The 22,334-nt window shown below is 53.4% G+C and overlaps 1 protein-coding gene across 2 annotated transcripts in view; it reads left to right on the top strand.

The window, feature by feature from the left end:
• Positions 1-22,334, top strand: part of ERCC2 (ERCC excision repair 2, TFIIH core complex helicase subunit) — a 426,580-nt gene that overhangs the window by 364,133 nt on the left and 40,113 nt on the right. For both annotated transcript variants that reach the window (XM_088443994.1, XM_088443993.1), the window contains 4 exons: positions 7,179-7,242; positions 7,360-7,481; positions 8,372-8,464; positions 8,540-8,612. In XM_088443994.1, the coding sequence (XP_088300120.1) occupies positions 7,179-7,242; positions 7,360-7,481; positions 8,372-8,464; positions 8,540-8,612 (352 nt within the window). The remainder of the gene's footprint in view (positions 1-7,178; positions 7,243-7,359; positions 7,482-8,371; positions 8,465-8,539; positions 8,613-22,334) is intronic.

The raw sequence follows: 22,334 nt of genomic DNA, 5'->3' as shown, positions 1-22,334 counted from the left end.
TGTGACCATGTGATGGGGAATATAGAGTGTAAGCACTGGGGCAGGGAGTGATGTGACCCCTAGTGTGTATGTGTGTGACCATGTGATGGGGAATATAGAGTGTAAGCTGCACTGGGGCAGGGAGTGATGTGACCCTTAGTGTGTTTGTGTGTGACCATGTGATAGGGAATATAGAGTGTAAGCACTGGGGCAGGGAGTGATGTGACCGCTAGTGTGTACGTGTGTGACCATGTGATGGGGCATATAGAGTGTAATCACTAGGGCAGGGAGTGATGTGACCCCTAATGTGTATGTGTGTGACCATGTGATGGGGAATATAGAGTGTAAGCACTGGGGCAGGGAGTGATGTGACCTCTAGTGTGTTTGTGTGTGACCATGTGATAGGGAATATAGAGTGTAAGCTGCACTGGGGCAGGGAGTGATGTGACCTCTAGTGTGTATGTGTGTGACCATGTGATGGGGAATATAGAGTGTAAGCACTGGGCAGGGAGTGATGTGACCCCTAGTGTGTATGTGTGTGACCATGTGATGGGGAATATAGAGTGTAAGCCCTGGGACAGGGAGTGATGTGACCCCTAGTGTGTATGTATGTGACCATGTAATGGCGAATTTAGAGTGTAAGCTGCACTGGGGCAGTGAGTGATGTGACCCCTAGTGTGTATGTGTGTGACCATGTGATGGGGAATATAGAGTGTAAGCACTGGGGCAGGGAGTGATGTGACCCCTAGTGTACATGTGTGTGACCATGTGATGGGAATATAGAGTGTAAGCTGCACTGGGGCAGGGAGTGATGTGACCCCTAGTGTGTACGTGTGTGACCATGTGATGGGGAATATAGAGTGTAAGCACTGGGGCAGGGAGTGATGTGACCTCTAGTGTGTTTGTGTGTGACTATGTGATAGGGAATATAGAGTGTAAGCACTGGGGCAGGGAGTGATGTGACCACTAGTGTGTATGTGTGTGACCATGTGATGGGGCATATAGAGTGTAATCACTAGGGCAGGGAGTGATGTGACCCCTAATGTGTATGTGTGTGACCATGTGATGGGGAATATAGAGTGGAAGCACTGGGGCAGGGAGTGATGTGACCTCTAGTGTGTTTGTGTGTGACCATGTGATAGGGAATATAGAGTGTAAGCGGCACTGGGGCAGAGATTGATGTGACCTCTTGTGTGTATGTGTGTGACCATGTGATGGGGAATATAGAGTGTAAGCTCCACTGGGGCAGAGAGTGATGTGTCCCCTAGTGTGTATGTGTGTGACCATGTGATGGGGAATATATAGAGTGTAAGCACTGGGGCAGGGAGTGATGTGACCCCTAGTGTGTATGTGTGTGACCATGTGATGGGGAATATAGAGTGTAAGCACTGGGGCAGGGAGTGATGTGACCCCTAGTGTGTATGTGTGTGACCATGTGATGGGGAATAGAGTGTAATCTGCACTGGGGCAGATAGTGATGTGACCCTTAGTGTGTATGTGTGTGACCATGTGATGGGGAATATAGAGTGTAAGCACTGGGGCAGGGAGTGATGTGACCTCTAGTGTGTTTGTGTGTGACCATGTGATAGGGAATATAGAGTGTAAGCACTGGGGCAGGGAGTGATGTGACCCCTAGTGTGTACGTGTGTGACCATGTGATGGGGCATATAGAGTGTAATCACTAGGGCAGGGAGTGATGTGACCCCTAGTGTGTATGTGTGTGACCATGTGATGGGGAATATAGAGTGCAAGCACTGGGGCAGGGAGTGATGTGACCCCTAGTGTGTATGTGTGTGACCATGTGATGGGGAATATAGAGTGTAAGCACTGGGGCAGGGAGTGATGTGACCCCTAGTGTATATGTGTGTGACCATGTGATGGGAATATAGAGTGTAAGCTGCACTGGGGCAGGGAGTGATGTGACCCCTAGTGTGTATGTGTGTGACCATGTGATGGGGAATATAGAGTGTAAGCACTGGGGCAGGGAGTGATGTGACCCCTAGTGTGTATGTGTGTGACCATGTGATGGGGAATATAGAGTGTAAGCACTGGGGCAGGGAGTGATGTGACCCCTAGTGTTTGTGTGTGACCATGTTATGGGAATATAGAGTGTAAGATGCACTGGAGCAGGGAGTGATGTGACCCCTAGTGTATATGTGTGTGACCATGTGATGGGAATATAGAGTGTAATCTGCACTGGGGCAGGGAGTGATGTGACCCCTAGTGTATATGTGTGTGACCATGTGATGGGAATATAGAGTGTAAGCTGCACTGGGGCAGGGAGTGATGTGACCCCTAGTGTGTGTATGTGTGTGACCATGTGATGGGGGATATAGATTGTAAGCTGCACTGGGGCAGGGAGTGATGTGACCCCTAGTGTGTATGTGTGTGACCATGTGATGGGGAATATAGAGTGTAAGCACTGGGGCAGGGAGTGATGTGACCCCTAGTGTGTATCTGTTGGAATATAGAGTGTAAGCACTGGGGCAGGGAGTGATGTGACCCCTAGTGTGTACGTGTGTGACCATGTGATGGGGAATATAGAGTGTAAGCACTGGGGCAGGGAGTGATGTGACCCCTAGTGTATATGTGTGTGACCATGTGATGGGGAATATAGAGTGTAAGCTGCACTGGGGCAGGGAGTGATGTGACCCTTAGTGTGTATGTGTGTGACCATGTGATGGGGAATATAGAGTGTAAGCACTGGGGCAGGGAGTGATGTGACCCCTAGTGTATATGTGTGTGACCATGTGATGGGGAATATAGAGTGTAAGCTGCACTGGGGCAGGGAGTGATGTGACCCTTAGTGTGTATGTGTGCGACCATGTGATGGGGAATATAGAGTGTAAGCACTGGGGCAGGGAGTGATGTGACCTCTAGTGTGTTTGTGTGTGACCATGTGATAGGGAATATAGAGTGCAAGCACTGGGGCAGGGAGTGATGTGACCCCTAGTGTGTATGTGTGTGACCATGTGATGGGGAATATAGAGTGTAAGCTGCACTGGGGCAGGGAGTGATGTGTCCCCTAGTGTGTATGGGTGTGACCATGTGATGGGGAATATATAGAGTATAAGCACTGGGGCAGGGAGTGATGTGACCCCTAGTGTGTATGTGTGTGACCATGTGATGGGGAATATAGAGTGTAAGCACTGGGGCAGGGAGTGATGTGACCTCTAGTGTGTTTGTGTGTGACCTTGTGATAGGGAATATAGAGTGTAAGCACTGGGGCAGGGAGTGATGTGACCCCTAGTGTATATGTGTGTGACCATGTGATGGGGAATATAGAGTGTAAGCTGCACTGGGGCAGGGAGTGATGTGACCCTTAGTGTGTATGTTGTGACCATGTGATGGGGAATATATAGAGTATAAGCACTGGGGCAGGGAGTGATGTGACCCCTAGTGTGTATGTGTGTGACCATGTGATAGGGAATATAGAGTGTAAGCACTGGGGCAGGGAGTGATGTGACCCCTAGTGTGTTTGTGTGTGACCATGTGATAGGGAATATAGAGTGTAAGCACTGGGGCAGGGAGTGATGTGACCCCTAGTGTGTATGTGTGTGACCATGTGATGGGGAATATAGAGTGTAAGCACTGGGGCAGGGAGTGATGTGTCCCCTAGTGTGTATGTGTGTGACCATGTGATGGGGAATATATACAGTATAAGCACTGGGGCAGGGAGTGATGTGACCCCTAGTGTGTATGTGTGTGACCATGTGATAGGGAATATAGAGTGTAAGCACTGGGGCAGGGAGTGATGTGACCCCTAGTGTGTATGTGTGTGACCATGTGATGGGGAGTATAGAGTGTATGCTGCACTGGGGCAGGGAGTGATGTGACCCTTAGTGTGTATATGTGTGACCATGTGATGGGGAATATAGAGTGTAAGCACTGGGGCAGGGAGTGATGTGACCCCTAGTGTGTATGTGTGTGACCATGTGATGGGGAATATAGAGTGTATGCTGCACTGGGGCAGGGAGTGATGTGACCCCTAGTGTGTATGTGTGTGACCATGTGATGGGGAATATAGAGTGTAAGCACTGGGGCAGGGAGTGATGTGACCCCTAGTGTGTATGTGTGTGAGCATGTGATGGGGAATTTAGAGTGTAAGCACTGGGGCAGGGAGTGATGTGACCCCTAGTGTGTATGTGTGGGAATATAGAGTGTAAGCTGCACTGGGGCAGGGAGTGATGTGACCCCTAGTGTGTATGTGTGTGACCATGTGATGGGGAATATAGAGTGTAAGCTGCACTGGGGCAGGGAGTGATGTGACCCCTAGTGTGTATGTGTTGCGCCTGGGTTACACCAGGAGAGAACAGTAGTGTATGTGCCTGGGTTACACCAGGAGAGAGAACAGTAGTATATGTGCCTGGGTTACACCAGGAGAGAGAACAGTAGTATATGTGCCTGGGTTACACCAGGAGAGAACAGTAGTATATGCGCCTGGGTTACACCAGGAGAGAACAGTAGTGTATGTGCCTGGGTTACACCAGGAGAGAACAGTAGTATATGCGCCTGGGTTACACCAGGAGAGAACAGTAGTATATGCGCCTGGGTTACACCAGGACAGAGCAGTAGTATATGCGCCTGGGTTACACCAGGAGAGAACAGTAGTGTATGCCCCTGGGTTACACCAGGAGAGAACAGTAGTATATGTGCCTGGGTTACACCAGGAGAGAACAGTAGTATATGTGCCTGGGTTACACTAGGAGAGAACAGTAATATATGTGCCTGGGTTACACCAGGAGAGAGAACAGTAGTATACGTGCCTGGGTTACACCAGGAGAGAGAACAGTAGTATATGTGCCTGGGTTACACCAGGACAGAGCAGTAGTATATGCGCCTGGGTTACACCAGGAGAGAGCAGTAGTATATGCGCCTGGGTTACACCAGGAGAGAACAGTAGTATATGTGCCTGGGCTACACCAGGAGAGAACAGTAGTGTATGTGCCTGGGTTACACCAGGAGAGAACAGTAGTGTATGCGCCTGGGTTACACCAGGAGAGAACAGTAGTGTATGCGCCTGGGTTACACAGGAGAGAACAGTAGTGTATGTGCCTGGGTTACACCAGGAGAGAACAGTAGTATATGCTCCTGGGTTACACCTGGAGAGAGCAGTAGTATATGCGCCTGGGTTACACCAGGAGAGAACAGTAGTGTATGTGCCTGGGTTACACCAGGAGAGAACAGTAGTATATGCTCCTGGGTTACACCTGGAGAGAGCAGTAGTATATGCGCCTGGGTTACACCAGGAGAGAACAGTAGTGTATGCGCCTGGGTTACACCAGGAGAGAACAGTAGTGTATGCGCCTGGGTTACACAGGAGAGAACAGTAGTGTATGTGCCTGGGTTACACCAGGAGAGAACAGTAGTGTATGTGCCTGGGTTACTCCAGGAGAGAACAGTAGTGTATGTGCCTGGGTTACACCAGGAGAGAACAGTAGTGTATGTGCCTGGGTTACACCAGGAGAGAACAGTAATATATGTGCCTGGGTTACACCAGGAGAGAACAGTAGTTTATGTACCTGGGTTACACCAGGAGAGAACAGTAGTATATGTACCTGGGTTACACCAGGAGAGAACAGTAGTGTATGTGCCTGGGTTACACCAGGAGAGAACAGTAGTATATGTGCCTGGGTTACACCAGGAGAGAACAGTAGTGTATGTGCCTGGGTTACACCAGGAGAGAACAGTAGTGTATGTGCCTGGGTTACACCAGGAGAGAACAGTAGTATATGTGCCTGGGTTACACCAGGAGAGAACAGTAGTATATGTGCCTGGGTTACACCAGGAGAGAACAGTAGTATATATGCCTGGGTTACACCAGGAGAGAGCAGTAGTATATGTGCCTGGGTTACACCAGGAGAGAACAGTAGTATATGTGCCTGGGTTACACCAGGAGAGAGCAGTAGTATATGTGCCTGGGTTACACCAGGAGAGAACAGTAGTATATGTGCCTGGGTTACACCAGGAGAAAGCAGTAGTATATGTGCCTGGGTTACACCAGGAGAGAGCAGTAGTATATGTGCCTGGGTTACACCAGGAGAGAACAGTAGTATATGTGCCTGGGTTACACCAGGAGAGAACAGTAGTATATGTGCCTGGGTTACACCAGGAGAGAACAGTATATATGTGCCTGGGTTACACCAGGAGAGAACAGTAGTATATGTGCCTGGGTTACACCAGGAGAGAACAGTAGTATATGTGCCTGGGTTACACCAGGAGAGAGCAGTAGTATATGTGCCTGGGTTACACCAGGAGAGAACAGTAATATATGTGCCTGGGTTACACCAGGAGAGAACAGTAGTGTATGTCCCTGGGTTACACCAGGAGAGAACAGTAGTGTATGTACCTGGGTTACACCAGGAGAGAACAGTAGTATATGTGCCTGGGTTACACCAGGAGAGAACAGTGTATATGTGCCTGGGTTACACCAGGAGAGAACAGTAGTATATGTGCCTGGGTTACACCAGGAGAGAACAGTAGTATATGTGCCTGGGTTACACCAGGAGAGAACAGTAGTATATGTGCCTGGGTTACACAGGAGAGAACAGTAGTATATGTGCCTGGGTTACACCAGGAGAGAACAGTAGTATATGTGCCTGGGTTACACCAGGAGAGAACAGTAGTGTATGTGCCTGGGTTACACCAGGAGAGAACAGTAGTATATGTGCCTGGGTTACACCAGGAGAGAACAGTAGTATATGTACCTGGGTTACACCAGGAGAGAGCAGTAGTATATGTGCCTGGGTTACACCAGGAGAGAGCAGTAGTGTATTATCTGTATTCATACAATATTGCTGCATGCCAGGTTCCGTGTGATTCGGCTTGTACAGTTCCTTTTTGCATCTTAGATGTAATCGGATGCTGGAAGCAGCTTCATGACACTGCACTGATTAATTTTATAGTGTTCACCCCAGTGCCGGAGGGCGGGTGGGCGTCTGAAGTGAAAATGGGCACCAGCATGCATTGAAAAGGGGGAGTGGCCAGTCAGGAGGGGGCATCCTTTAGATGCTCCCACATTTCGCAACTGCAGGGGGAGTGCGCAGCGCTCGCGGAGGTTCTGGGCAGCCCCAAAGCTTTCCCAGCAGAGTGAAAAGATGCCGTGTATTTTTGCAAATATTTGTATATTTCACAATGGTGGAGAAGAGAGATAAACACTGTCTACTGTCTACTCCAATAATGGCTTTACTATCCCAAAGGTTGTCGGCCGAGGAAATGATCAGGTAGCGATGAGCTCCAAGTTTGAGACAAGAGAAGATCTGGGTAAGAGATTTTCTTTATCTGTACATTATCCATTTCTCCATTATCACACTGTTGTCCTGAAATCAGGACTGGTTCTCTAATGCTGTTATTACCTCTCACATACCTCTGACTCCTCAGCTGTGATGCGAAACTATGGGAACCTCCTCCTGGAGATGTCGGCTGTTGTCCCTGATGGGATAGTGGGATTTTTCACCAGCTACCAATATATGGAGAACATTGTGGCATCGTGGTACGAGCAGGTACCTTGTCATTGCTTTGTATCATTCTATTCTCCTTACACTGTTTATCTTCCCACCTCACTTTCTGTACCCAGCTATAAAGCTGCACAGTGTCTAATACAGAGATGATTACATCTTCCTGTGTTTTATTATAGTAAGACAGGACAGTATACAATAGTAATCAGATACCTGATAAACACACAGCACAGTGACACGTGTTTTGTCTGTCTCCCTGCTCTGCACAGAAAGGGGATTCTCACCGATGAGGATCAATCCCTCTGGTTACCAGAATGAAGGGGCTCATTCTCTCAGACACCAACAACCGGGTCGATGGTGGCCCAGAGCGCGTACGCATGGCGGAGCTGGCTCCGCCATGCGCATGCGCGAGACCCGGATAGCGACGGGCAATCCGTCGCTCCAGGTCTCACACCAAAGGGGGCGTGCTGTCGATGTTGAGTGACAGCACGCCCCCTTTGGTGGGCGGGCCGGGGGGGGTGGCTGCCCAGACGGAGGCGTTCCCATGAGAATGCCTACCGTCTGGGGGCGGCCCCACTGACAGCAAAAGTGATGTCAGTGGGAGAGCTTTCGGCTCTGTTAGAGCCGAAAGCTCTCTGGGGCTTGCGGCCACGATACCCTACCACAAGGGTCTCGTCGCAAGCCCGATGGTCATGGTGGTCTTGACCATCGCGACCATCATCCTGGCCGCTCGCATTAGCTGTGGGTGGCAACCCACAGCAATGCGAGCGGCCAGGATGCCGCTCCATAAAATAAAATAAAAAAAGACGCCCTGATTCAGAGCGAGCGCTCTGTCAGAGCGTCCGTCTCTAAATCAGGGCCGAAGACCACTCCTCTCTGGTCTCAAAGGAAAATCAATGTCCTACAATAATAACTTGTTTTCACCCTTTCAACAGGGAATTCTGGAGAACATCCAACGGAACAAGCTGATCTTCATCGAAACTCAGGATGGAGCAGAAACTAGCGTGGCCCTAGAGAAATATCAGGAGGTGATGTGAAGGGCCACAGCATAACATTATACTTCATGTGAAATGATCCTAGCTCACAGTTATCTTATATTTTAGGCCTGTGAGAACGGACGAGGAGCCATCTTGTTATCTGTCGCACGTGGAAAAGTGTCAGAAGGAATTGATTTTGGTAAGTGTCTCGCAATATTCACTACAGGAGTTATATTCATAATGTATTTTTGCCCTGCTGCCTACTCTTTATGTATACTATATTGCTCTACATTTGTCACCGTTAGAGATGAGTGATATTCACATAACTTATATTACACAACTGTCCGCCAGGCGTCCTCCATTATTATTATATATTGTAACACAGATAACATGGAGAATAGAGTCACCAGGAGGGGACGCACCAGGAAAGTATGAGGTAGACATGAAAGGCCAGGGGGTATATTTACTAAAGTGGAGAAGTTGCCCATAGTAACCAACCAGCTATTATCTTCTAGAAGATGCTAGATAAATGTTAAATAGAATCTGATTAGTTGCTATGGGTAACAACCCGCACAAGTCACTCAGAGGTGCAATCAGTAGAGAGAAAAGCAGCCGCCGGTGATTGGAGGAGGGGTCATGCAGCCGCCGGTGATTGGAGGAGGGGTCATGCAGCCGCCGGTGATTGGAGGAGGGGTCATGCAGCCGCCGGTGATTGGAGGAGGGGTCATGCAGCCGCCGGTGATTGGAGGAGGGGTCATGCAGCCGCCGGTGATTGGAGGGGTCATCCAGCCCCTGGTGATTAGGGGGGTCATGCAGCCGCCGGTGATTGGAGGAGGGGTCATGCAGCCGCCGGTGATTGGAGGAGGGGTCATGCAGCCGCCGGTGATTGGAGGGGTCATGCAGCCGCCGGTGATTGGAGGGGTCATGCAGCCGCCGGTGATTGGAGGGGTCATGCAGCCGCCGGTGATTGGAGGGGTCATGCAGCTCCCGGTGATTGGAGGGGTCATGCAGCCGCTGGTGATTGGAGGGGTCATGCAGCCGCCGGTGATTGCAGTGGTCATGCAGCCGCCGGTGATTGCAGTGGTCATGCAGCCGCCGGTGATTGGAGGGGTCATGCAGCCGCCGGTGATTGGAGGGGTCATGCAGCCGCCGGTGATTGGAGGGGTCATCCAGGCCCTGGTGATTGGTCATCCAGGCCCTGGTCATGTAGCCGCCGGTGATTGGAGGGGTCATGTAGCCGCCGGTGATTGGAGGGGTCATGCAGCCGCCGGTGATTGGAGGGGTCATGCAGCCGCCGGTGATTGGAGGGGTCATGCAGCCGCCGGTGATTGGAGGGGTCATGCAGCTCCCGGTGATTGGAGGGGTCATGCAGCCGCCGGTGATTGGAGGGGTCATGCAGCCGCCAGTGATTGCAGTGGTCATGCAGCCGCCGGTGATTGCAGTGGTCATGCAGCCGCCGGTGATTGGAGGGGTCATGCAGCCACCGGTGATTGGAGGGGTCATCCAGGCCCTGGTGATTGGTCATCCAGGCCCTGGTCATGTAGCCGCCGGTGATTGGAGGGGTCATGTAGCCGCCGGTGATTGGAGGGGTCATGCAGCCGCCGGTGATTGGAGGGGTCATGCAGCCGCCGGTGATTGGAAGGGTCATGTAGCCGCCGGTGATTGGAGGGGTCATCCAGGCCCTGGTGATTAGGGGGGTCATGCAGCCGCCGGTGATTGGAGGGGTCATGTAGCTGCCGGTGATTTGAGGGGTCATGTAGCCGCCGGTGATTGGAGGGGTCATGTAGCCGCCGGTGATTGGAGGGGTCATGCAGCCGCCGGTGATTGGAGGGGTCATCCAGGCCCTGGTGATTAGGGGGGTCATGCAGCCGCCGGTGATTGGAGGGGTCATGTAGCCGCCGGTGATTGGAGGGGTCATGCAGCCGCCGGTGATTGGAGGGGTCATGCAGCCGCCGGTGATTGGAAGGGTCATGTAGCCGCCGGTGATTGGAGGGGTCATCCAGGCCCTGGTGATTAGGGGGGTCATGCAGCCGCCGGTGATTGGAGGGGTCATGTAGCTGCCGGTGATTTGAGGGGTCATGTAGCCGCCGGTGATTGGAGGGGTCATGTAGCCGCCGGTGATTGGAGGGGTCATGCAGCCGCCGGTGATTGGAGGGGTCATCCAGGCCCTGGTGATTAGGGGGGTCATGCAGCCGCCGGTGATTGGAGGGGTCATGTAGCCGCCGGTGATTGGAGGGGTCATGTAGCCGCCGGTGATTGGAGGGGTCATGCAGCCGCCGGTGATTGGAGGGGACATCCAGGCCCTGGTGATTGGAGGGGTCATGTAGCCGCCGGTGATTGGAGGGGTCATGCAGCCGCCGGTGATTGGAGGGGTCATGTAGCCGCCGGTGATTGGAGGGGTCATGCAGCCGCCGGTGATTGGAGGGGTCATGCAGCCGCCGGTGATTGCAGTGGTCATGCAGCCGCCGGTGATTGCAGTGGTCATGCAGCCGCCGGTGATTGGAGGGGTCATGCAGCCGCCGGTGATTGGAGGAGTCATGCAGCCGCCGGTGATTGGAGGGGTCATCCAGGCCCTGGTGATTGGTCATCCAGGCCCTGGTCATGTAGCCGCCGGTGATTGGAGGGGTCATGTAGCCGCCGGTGCTTCCTATGTTGCTGAGGATGATTAGGACAGCATGCAGCTCCCGGTGATTGGAGGGGTCATGTAGCCGCCGGTGATTGGAGGGGTCATGTAGCCGCCGGTGATTGGAGGGGTCATGCAGCCGCCGGTGATTGGAGGGGTCATGCAGCCGCCGGTGATTGGAGGGGTCATGCAGCCGCCGGTGATTGGAGGGGTCATGCAGCCGCCGGTGATTGGAGGGGTCATGTAGCCGCCGGTGATTGGAGGGGTCATGTAGCCGCCGGTGATTGGAGGGGTCATGTAGCCGCCGGTGATTGGAGGGGTCATGTAGCCGCCGGTGATTGGAGGGGTCATGTAGCCGCCGGTGCTTCCTATGTTGCTGAGGATGATTAGGACAGCATGCAGCTCCCGGTGATTGGAGGGGTCATGTAGCCGCCGGTGATTGGAGGGGTCATGCAGCCGCCGGTGATTGGAGGGGTCATGCAGCCGCCGGTGATTGGAGGGGTCATGTAGCCGCCGGTGATTGGAGGGGTCATGCAGCCGCCGGTGATTGGAGGGGTCATGCAGCCGCCGGTGATTGGAGGGGTCATGCAGCCGCCGGTGATTGGAGGGGTCATCCAGGCCCTGGTGATTGGAGGGGTCATGTAGCCGCCGGTGATTGGAGGGGTCAGGCAGCCGCCGGTGATTGGAGGGGTCATGCAGCCGCCGGTTATTGGAGGGGTCATGTAGCCGCCGGTGATTGGAGGGGTCATGCAGCCGCCGGTGATTGGAGGGGTCATCCAGGCCCTGGTGATTGGTCATCCAGGCCCTGGTCATGTAGCCGCCGGTGATTGGAGGGGTCATGTAGCCGCCGGTGCTTCCTATGTTGCTGAGGATGATTAGGACAGCATGCAGCTCCCGGTGATTGGAGGGGTCATGTAGCCGCCGGTGATTGGAGGGGTCATGTAGCCGCCGGTGATTGGAGGGGTCATGCAGCCGCCGGTGATTGGAGGGGTCATGTAGCCGCCGGTGATTGGAGGGGTCATGCAGCCGCCGGTGATTGGAGGGGTCATGCAGCCGCCGGTGATTGGAGGGGTCATGTAGCCGCCGGTGATTGGAGGGGTCATGTAGCCGCCGGTGATTGGAGGGGTCATGTAGCCGCCGGTGATTGGAGGGGTCATATAGCCGCCGGTGATTGGAGGGGTCATGTAGCCGCCGGTGCTTCCTATGTTGCTGAGGATGATTAGGACAGCATGCAGCTCCCGGTGATTGGAGGGGTCATGTAGCCGCCGGTGATTGGAGGGGTCATGTAGCCGCTGGTGATTGGAGGGGTCATGTAGCCGCCGGTGATTGGAGGGGTCATATAGCCGCCGGTGATTGGAGGGGTCATGTAGCCGCCGGTGCTTCCTATGTTGCTGAGGATGATTAGGACAGCATGCAGCTCCCGGTGATTGGAGGGGTCATGTAGCCGCCGGTGATTGGAGGGGTCATGCAGCCGCCGGTGATTGGAGGGGTCATGCAGCCGCCGGTGATTGGAGGGGTCATGTAGCCGCCGGTGATTGGAGGGGTCATGCAGCCGCCGGTGATTGGAGGGGTCATGCAGCCGCCGGTGATTGGAGGGGTCATGCAGCCGCCGGTGATTGGAGGGGTCATCCAGGCCCTGGTGATTGGAGGGGTCATGTAGCCGCCGGTGATTGGAGGGGTCAGGCAGCCGCCGGTGATTGGAGGGGTCATGCAGCCGCCGGTTATTGGAGGGGTCATGTAGCCGCCGGTGATTGGAGGGGTCATCCAGGCCCTGGTGATTGGTCATCCAGGCCCTGGTCATGTAGCCGCCGGTGATTGGAGGGGTCATGTAGCCGCCGGTGATTGGAGGGGTCATGCAGCCGCCGGTGATTGGAGGGGTCATGCAGCCGCCGGTGATTGGAAGGGTCATGTAGCCGCCGGTGATTGGAGGGGTCATCCAGGCCCTGGTGATTAGGGGGGTCATGCAGCCGCCGGTGATTGGAGGGGTCATGTAGCCACCGGTGATTGGAGGGGTCATGCAGCCGCTGGTGATTGGAGGGGTCATGTAGCTGCCGGTGATTGGAGGGGTCATGTAGCCGCCGGTGATTGGAGGGGTCATGTAGCCGCCGGTGATTGGAGGGGTCATGCAGCCGCCGGTGATTGGAGGGGTCATCCAGGCCCTGGTGATTAGGGGGGTCATGCAGCCGCCGGTGATTGGAGGGGTCATGTAGCCGCCGGTGATTGGAGGGGTCATGTAGCCGCCGGTGATTGGAGGGGTCATGTAGCCGCCGGTGATTGGAGGGGTCATGCAGCCGCCGGTGATTGGAGGGGACATCCATGCCCTGGTGATTGGAGGGGTCATGTAGCCGCCGGTGATTGGAGGGGTCATGCAGCCGCCGGTGATTGGAGGGGTCATGTAGCCGCCGGTGATTGGAGGGGTCATGTAGCCGCCGGTGATTGGAGGGGTCATGCAGCCGCCGGTGATTGCAGTGGTCATGCAGCCGCCGGTGATTGCAGTGGTCATGCAGCCGCCGGTGATTGGAGGGGTCATGCAGCCGCCGGTGATTGGAGGGGTCATGCAGCCGCCGGTGATTGGAGGGGTCATGCAGCCGCCGGTGATTGGAGGGGTCATCCAGGCCCTGGTGATTGGAGGGGTCATGTAGCCGCCGGTGATTGGAGGGGTCAGGCAGCCGCCGGTGATTGGAGGGGTCATGCAGCCGCCGGTTATTGGAGGGGTCATGTAGCCGCCGGTGATTGGAGGGGTCATCCAGGCCCTGGTGATTGGTCATCCAGGCCCTGGTCATGTAGCCGCCGGTGATTGGAGGGGTCATGTAGCCGCCGGTGATTGGAGGGGTCATGCAGCCGCCGGTGATTGGAGGGGTCATGCAGCCGCCGGTGATTGGAAGGGTCATGTAGCCGCCGGTGATTGGAGGGGTCATCCAGGCCCTGGTGATTAGGGGGGTCATGCAGCCGCCGGTGATTGTAGGGGTCATGTAGCCACCGGTGATTGGAGGGGTCATGCAGCCGCCGGTGATTGGAGGGGTCATGTAGCTGCCGGTGATTGGAGGGGTCATGTAGCCGCCGGTGATTGGAGGGGTCATGTAGCCGCCGGTGATTGGAGGGGTCATGCAGCCGCCGGTGATTGGAGGGGTCATCCAGGCCCTGGTGATTAGGGGGGTCATGCAGCCGCCGGTGATTGGAGGGGTCATGTAGCCGCCGGTGATTGGAGGGGTCATGTAGCCGCCGGTGATTGGAGGGGTCATGTAGCCGCCGGTGATTGGAGGGGTCATGCAGCCGCCGGTGATTGGAGGGGACATCCAGGCCCTGGTGATTGGAGGGGTCATGTAGCCGCCGGTGATTGGAGGGGTCATGCAGCCGCCGGTGATTGGAGGGGTCATGTAGCCGCCGGTGATTGGAGGGGTCATGCAGCCGCCGGTGATTGGAAGGGTCATGTTGCCGCCGGTGATTGGAGGGGTCATCCAGGCCCTGGTGATTAGGGGGGTCATGCAGCCGCCGGTGATTGGAGGGGTCATGTAGCCACCGGTGATTGGAGGGGTCATGCAGCCGCCGGTGATTGGAGGGGTCATGTAGCTGCCGGTGATTGGAGGGGTCATGTAGCCGCCGGTGATTGGAGGGGTCATGTAGCCGCCGGTGATTGGAGGGGTCATGCAGCCGCCGGTGATTGGAGGGGTCATCCAGGCCCTGGTGATTAGGGGGGTCATGCAGCCGCCGGTGATTGGAGGGGTCATGTAGCCGCCGGTGATTGGAGGGGTCATGCAGCCGCCGGTGATTGGAGGGGACATCCAGGCCCTGGTGATTGGAGGGGTCATGCAGCCGCCGGTGATTGGAGGGGTCATGCAGCCGCCGGTGATTGGAGGGGTCATGTAGCCGCCGGTGATTGGAGGGGTCATGTAGCCGCCGGTGATTGGAGGGGTCATGCAGCCGCCGGTGATTGCAGTGGTCATGCAGCCGCCGGTGATTGCAGTGGTCATGCAGCCGCCGGTGATTGGAGGGGTCATGCAGCCGCCGGTGATTGGAGGGGTCATGCAGCCGCCGGTGATTGGAGGGGTCATGCAGCCGCCGGTGATTGGAGGGGTCATCCAGGCCCTGGTGATTGGAGGGGTCATGTAGCCGCCGGTGATTGGAGGGGTCAGGCAGCCGCCGGTGATTGGAGGGGTCATGCAGCCGCCGGTTATTGGAGGGGTCATGTAGCCGCCGGTGATTGGAGGGGTCATGTAGCCGCCGGTGATTGGAGGGGTCATGCAGCCGCCGGTGATTGGAGGGGTCATGCAGCCGCCGGTGATTGGAAGGGTCATGTAGCCGCCGGTGATTGGAGGGGTCATCCAGGCCCTGGTGATTAGGGGGGTCATGCAGCCGCCGGTGATTGTAGGGGTCATGTAGCCACCGGTGATTGGAGGGGTCATGCAGCCGCCGGTGATTGGAGGGGTCATGTAGCTGCCGGTGATTGGAGGGGTCATGTAGCCGCCGGTGATTGGAGTGGTCATGTAGCCGCCGGTGATTGGAGGGGTCATGCAGCCGCCGGTGATTGGAGGGGTCATCCAGGCCCTGGTGATTAGGGGGGTCATGCAGCCGCCGGTGATTGGAGGGGTCATGTAGCCGCCGGTGATTGGAGGGGTCATGTAGCCGCCGGTGATTGGAGGGGTCATGTAGCCGCCGGTGATTGGAGGGGTCATGCAGCCGCCGGTGATTGGAGGGGACATCCAGGCCCTGGTGATTGGAGGGGTCATGTAGCCGCCGGTGATTGGAGGGGTCATGTAGCCGCCGGTGATTGGAGGGGTCATGCAGCCGCCGGTGATTGGAGGGGTCATGTAGCCGCCGGTGATTGGAGGGGTCATGTAGCCGCCGGTGATTGGAGGGGTCATGCAGCCGCCGGTGATTGCAGTGGTCATGCAGCCGCCGGTGATTGCAGTGGTCATGCAGCCGCCGGTGATTGGAGGGGTCATGCAGCCGCCGGTGATTGGAGGGGTCATGCAGCCGCCGGTGATTGGAGGGGTCATCCAGGCCCTGGTGATTGGTCATCCAGGCCCTGGTCATGTAGCCGCCGGTGATTGGAGGGGTCATGTAGCCGCCGGTGCTTCCTATGTTGCTGAGGATGATTAGGACAGCATGCAGCTCCCGGTGATTGGAGGGGTCATGTAGCCGCCGGTGATTGGAGGGGTCATGTAGCCGCCGGTGATTGGAGGGGTCATGCAGCCGCCGGTGATTGGAGGGGTCATGCAGCCGCCGGTGATTGGAGGGGTCATGCAGCCGCCGGTGATTGGAGGGGTCATGCAGCCGCCGGTGATTGGAGGGGTCATGTAGCCGCCGGTGATTGGAGGGGTCATGTAGCCGCCGGTGATTGGAGGGGTCATGTAGCCGCCGGTGATTGGAGGGGTCATGTAGCCGCCGGTGATTGGAGGGGTCATGTAGCCGCCGGTGATTGGAGGGGTCATGTAGCCGCCGGTGCTTCCTATGTTGCTGAGGATGATTAGGACAGCATGCAGCTCCCGGTGATTGGAGGGGTCATGTAGCCGCCGGTGATTGGAGGGGTCATGCAGCCGCCGGTGATTGGAGGGGTCATGCAGCCGCCGGTGATTGGAGGGGTCATGTAGCCGCCGGTGATTGGAGGGGTCATGCAGCCGCCGGTGATTGGAGGGGTCATGCAGCCGCCGGTGATTGGAGGGGTCATGCAGCCGCCGGTGATTGGAGGGGTCATGCAGCCGCCGGTGATTGGAGGGGTCATCCAGGCCCTGGTGATTGGAGGGGTCATGTAGCCACCGGTGATTGGAGGGGTCAGGCAGCCGCCGGTGATTGGAGGGGTCATGTAGCTGCCGGTTATTGGAGGGGTCATGTAGCTGCCGGTGATTGGAGGGGTCATGCAGCCGCCGGTGATTGGAGGGGTCATCCAGGCCCTGGTGATTGGTCATCCAGGCCCTGGTCATGTAGCCGCCGGTGATTGGAGGGGTCATGTAGCCGCCGGTGCTTCCTCTGTTGCTGAGGATGATTAGGACAGCATGCAGCTCCCGGTGATTGGAGGGGTCATGTAGCCGCCGGTGATTGGAGGGGTCATGTAGCCGCCGGTGATTGGAGGGGTCATGCAGCCGCCGGTGATTGGAGGGGTCATGCAGCCGCCGGTGATTGGAGGGGTCATGCAGCCGCCGGTGATTGGAGGGGTCATGTAGCCGCCGGTGATTGGAGGGGTCATGTAGCCGCCGGTGATTGGAGGGGTCATGTAGCCGCCGGTGATTGGAGGGGTCATGTAGCCGCCGGTGATTGGAGGGGTCATGTAGCCGCCGGTGCTTCCTATGTTGCTGAGGATGATTAGGACAGCATGCAGCTCCCGGTGATTGGAGGGGTCATGTAGCCGCCGGTGATTGGAGGGGTCATGCAGCCGCCGGTGATTGGAGGGGTCATGCAGCCGCCGGTGATTGGAGGGGTCATGCAGCCGCCGGTGATTGGAGGGGTCATGTAGCCGCCGGTGATTGGAGGGGTCATGCAGCCGCCGGTGATTGGAGGGGTCATGCAGCCGCCGGTGATTGGAGGGGTCATGCAGCCGCCGGTGATTGGAGGGGTCATGCAGCCGCCGGTGATTGGAGGGGTCATGCAGCCGCCGGTGATTGGAGGGGTCATGCAGCCGCCGGTGATTGGAGGGGTCATCCAGGCCCTGGTGATTGGAGGGGTCATGTAGCCGCCGGTGATTGGAGGGGTCAGGCAGGCGCCGGTGATTGGAGGGTTCATGCAGCCGCCGGTTATTGGAGGGGTCATGTAGCCGCCGGTGATTGGAGGGGTCATGTAGCTGCCGGTGATTGGAGGGGTCATGTAGCCGCCGGTGATTGGAGGGGTCATGTAGCCGCCGGTGATTGGAGGGGTCATGTAGCCGCCGGTGCTTCCTATGTTGCTGAGGATGATTAGGACAGCATGCAGCTCCCGGTGATTGGAGGGGTCATGTGGCCGCCGGTGATTGGAGGGGTCATGTAGCCGCCTGTGATTGGAAGGGTCATGTAGCCGCCACTGCTTCCTATGTTGCTGAGGATGATTAGGACAGCATGCAGCTGGGTGTTACCGTATTCGCTGCCTCTGGAAGTAGCGCTGTTTGGGAGGAACTGGTAAAGCAGGTGTATGGTCTGATGGATCAATTACTGTGCTGATGTCAATTGTGCCTAATTTAGTTATCCTATGTGACATATAGGGGTGAATTCAATTAGGTTCGAGTTCGGTCCCGCAGACTGAAAACACTACAAATTCGCCTTGTGAATTACATTTGCAATTCAATTCTAGACTCACATTTCTTTTTCAGAGTAAATTCGCCTGTTTTTGTTCGCACCAATCTGGGCAGGTGAAAAGGTCCTGAAAAATCTGTATTTTAAGGTACAAATGTCCACACTTGCTCCAGAACCCCTCGGACACCCCCCAAATGACAAAATAGACATTTGGAATTTTTCAATTAGCTTAATTGGGTCAATAATTACATGTAATTTTTGGGGTGAAAAAAAATAAATGGCCTCAAATTATAAGCTTTTAGTTAAATAATGCACCCCAAATTTAATGGAGGTATTTATTTCAACAAAAAATAATTGCTTCATTTTTATTTATTTTTTTTAAGTTGCCTCAAATTAACCCAAAAGCATCTTTTTTTTTTTCTTCTTTTTTTGTATTTTCCATTTAGAATTTTGTTTAATTACAACGGAATTACAGCTATTTACATTTATTTTACTTTTTTTTTTTTAAATGCACAAATTAACCATTTGACACCTTTTAAAAGCATACAGTAGTTTTCTTATAGCCACGAACAGTCTTCTGCATGATTCTGCTAACAAAGTTTTCACTTTTCTCGTTCATCCACTAGGGGACACTGGAGGCTTCAGACAGTGGGGTGTAGACGGTGCTGAGTGGGAGCTGTGACTAGCTCCTCCCCCCTCTATACCCCCTACAAGCCCAGTCTTAGTTTGTGCCCGATGGGAGCTGGTGTGTTATTCACATTCTCCTCAGGGTGCGTTTTCTGGCACTGCTAGGAGCACTATTAGGACAAGTATGGCTCTGCCTCTCTGTATATTAAGTTTCTACTTTTGATCTTTTTTCACTGCACTTTACTGTTGTTTGTGTGGGGTCTGTATGTATCGTGACTGAAAGGGGCACTAAGGCGTCCCAAAAGGTATTTACCTGCAAAAGAGTGTGAATTTACAAGGACAGTCATCTAACTGCCTAATGTGTGACAATCCTGAATTACAATCGTAAGGGACGTCAGATCCACCGTCTTGAACGGCGCAGGTTACAATGTGCTCCAGTGGCAGCATTACTGCCCCACATTACGTTGGTACGATTCCCACCAAAGCTTCAAGTGCAGTACCTGGAGCAAATGTCATTTTTTGTCCCATCTCTCTGCTGAGCTGGAGGCTTCTCGGCAAGATAGAGGGGTCTCCAGGTCAGCGGCTCTAGAACACCAGCATGGGCAGGGTCCTTAGCTGAATCCAAGGATGGAATCTCAAAAGCGTGACTTTTTCCCGTACACAACTGGATCCTCGACACAGGTCTCAAAGAGGCTGTTGCGCTCAGTCCTCCAATCAGAGGAGGAGAATATGCCAGTTTTCGTAGGGCGAATATGCCCCAAATTCACCTAGGGAAATCCAATCCGCCAGCTATTGTATTTACACGACAGTCTTTCTTTCTAAAGAAACAAAGACAAGCTTTTGAAGATTCTCTTTTGATGTCAGCTTGGGTACAGATGTCCCAGCGGTTATTATCCTTTTATCCTTTTCCTACAGATAGTAGAAAATCTGGTGAGGAGCTCCAGTGGCTCACCCGATAAGGCGAGTACACCAATGACAAGTCTTGGATGCCACTTTAAGTTTGTTTCCCCTACAGTAGACTGTCTAGGAAGACTACGCTACCTGTTCCTGGGGCCACGCCTTTGAAAGAGAATACTCTCAAGCCCATTTATTTGCAGGTCTCTGCGTCCTGTGATTGTAAGGGAAGTGTATTCTGTTAGCAATATGGGTGAAGCTGCGACTTAATATTTTCCAAAAATCCAAGCGCTAATAAAAAATGAATAAATCTTAATATACATTATAGGTCAATATAAAACAAAAGCAGCAGCAGCAGAAAAAGTGTGCTTGTGGTAACACAACAAATACACACCTGTACAACAGTTGAAACACAGAACTTGATTATTAAACTCTACGCTAATTAGATGGTATGGGATGACATGGCTGAAGAAATTACATAATAATCATATGATTTAACAGAAATAAATTTAATATTCTAAAACATCAAATTGACCGGTCAAGTAAAAATCAATACTTAGTGGGGCAAAAAAGTATTTGTACAGCCACCGATTGTGCAAGTTGTTGCACTGTAAAAGATGAGAGAGGTCTGTAATTTCCATCATAGGTACACTTCAACTGTGAGAGACAGAATCTGAACAAAAAATTACAGAAATTACATTGTATGATTTTTAAACAATTTATTTGTATATTCTTGCGGAAAATAAATATTTGGACACCTACCAACCAGCAAGAATTATGGCTTTCACAGACCTGTTACTACTTCTTTAGGAAGCTCATCTATCCTCCACTCGTTACCTGTATTAATGGCACCTGTTTGAACTGGTTAACTGTATAAAAGACACCTGTCCACACCCTCAAACAGTCAGACTGCAACCTCTGCACCATGGCCAAGACCAGAGAGCTGTCTAAGGACACCAGGGACAAAATTGTAGACCTACACAAGGCTGGGATGAGCTACTCGACAATAGGCAAGCAGCTTGGTGAGAAAAGATCAACTGTTGGCGCAATTATTAAAAAATGGTAGAAATACAAGATCACTAACAACCTCCCTCGTCCAAGGGCTCCATGCAAGATCTCACCTCGTGGGGTATGAATGATCTTGAGAACGGTGAGGGATCAGCCCAGAACTACATGGGGGGACCTGGTCAATGACCTCAAGAGAGCTGGGACCACAGTCACAAAGGTTACCATTAGTAACACACTACGTCGTCATGGATTCAAATCCTGCAGCGCCCGAAAGGTCCCCCTGCTTAAGCCAGCACATGTCCAGGCCCGTCTAAAGTTTGCCCGTGACCATCTGGATGATCCAGAGGAAGATTGGGAGAATGTCATGTGGTCAGATGAGACCAAAATAGAACTATATGGTATAAACTCCACATGCCATGTTTGGAGGGAGAAAAATAATGAGTGGCATCCCAAAAACACCATACCCACTGTGAAGCATGGGGATGGAAACATCATCCTTTGGGGATGCTTTTCTGCAAAGAGGACAGAAGACTGATCCGTATTACGGAGAGGATGAATGGGGCCATGTATCGTGACATTTTGGGGAAAAACCTCCTTCCCTCAGTAAGAGCATTGAAGATGCAACGTTGGCTGGGTCTTCCAGCATGACAATGACCCCAAACACACTGCCCGGGCAACTAAGGAGTGGCTCTGTAGGAAGCATTTCAAGGTCCTGGATTGGCCTAGCCAGTCTCCAGACCTCAACCCAATAGAAAATCTGTGGAGGGAGTTGAAAGTCCGTGTTGCCCGGCAACAGCCCCATAACATGACACATCTAGAGAAGATCTGCATTGAAGAGCTGGCCAAAATACCTGCTGCAGTGTGTGCAAACCTGGTCAAGAACTACAGGAAATGTTTGACCTCTGTAATTGCCAAACGAGGTTACTTTACAAAGTATTGAGTTAAAATTTTTGATTGTCCAAATATTTATTTTCCGCAAGAATATACAAATAAATTGTTTAAAAGTCATACAATGTAATTTCTGTAATTTTTTGTTCAGATCCTGTCTCTCACAGTTGAAGTGTACCTATGATGGAAATTACAGACCTCTCTCATCTTTTACAGTGCAACAACTTGCACAATCGGTGGCTGTACAAATACTTTTTTGCCCCACTGTACATATCATTATTACACAGAAAAACCTGTTATACATAATATAAAATAACACAATTGCACTTAAAATATGTCTGTCTAAAGGAGGTGGATCCTCAAAGATTCTGGTGTAACTAGTAAAAAAATTTATAAGTGATAGTCAATGGTTTAAGTTCACACCTGCAATAATAAAAATGCCTGGAGTCCCATTGCCGTTCAGTGTTAATCAGCCGTTCAAGAGTTGTACAAGCTCTGTATAGTCTTATACAGCTCCACTGTGTGGGTAATAATTCCAAAATAAGTGGCTCTTGTATGGACACACGGAGAAGGTAATGAAGCAATAGAGGGAGGCACTTCTCCAGCTGGAGATAGCGAGCAGCAGCTATCTGTCAGATGTGCACAGTCCCATAGACCGCATATAGGGCCTGATTCAGAGCTG

Source organism: Taudactylus pleione, unplaced genomic scaffold, assembly GCF_031769625.1.
Source record: "Taudactylus pleione unplaced genomic scaffold, aTauple2 ptg000343l, whole genome shotgun sequence".
Classification (NCBI taxonomy): domain Eukaryota; kingdom Metazoa; phylum Chordata; class Amphibia; order Anura; family Myobatrachidae; genus Taudactylus; species Taudactylus pleione.
Note: the sequence above shows the minus strand (reverse complement) of the source record. Positions and strands in the feature narration are given on the sequence as shown.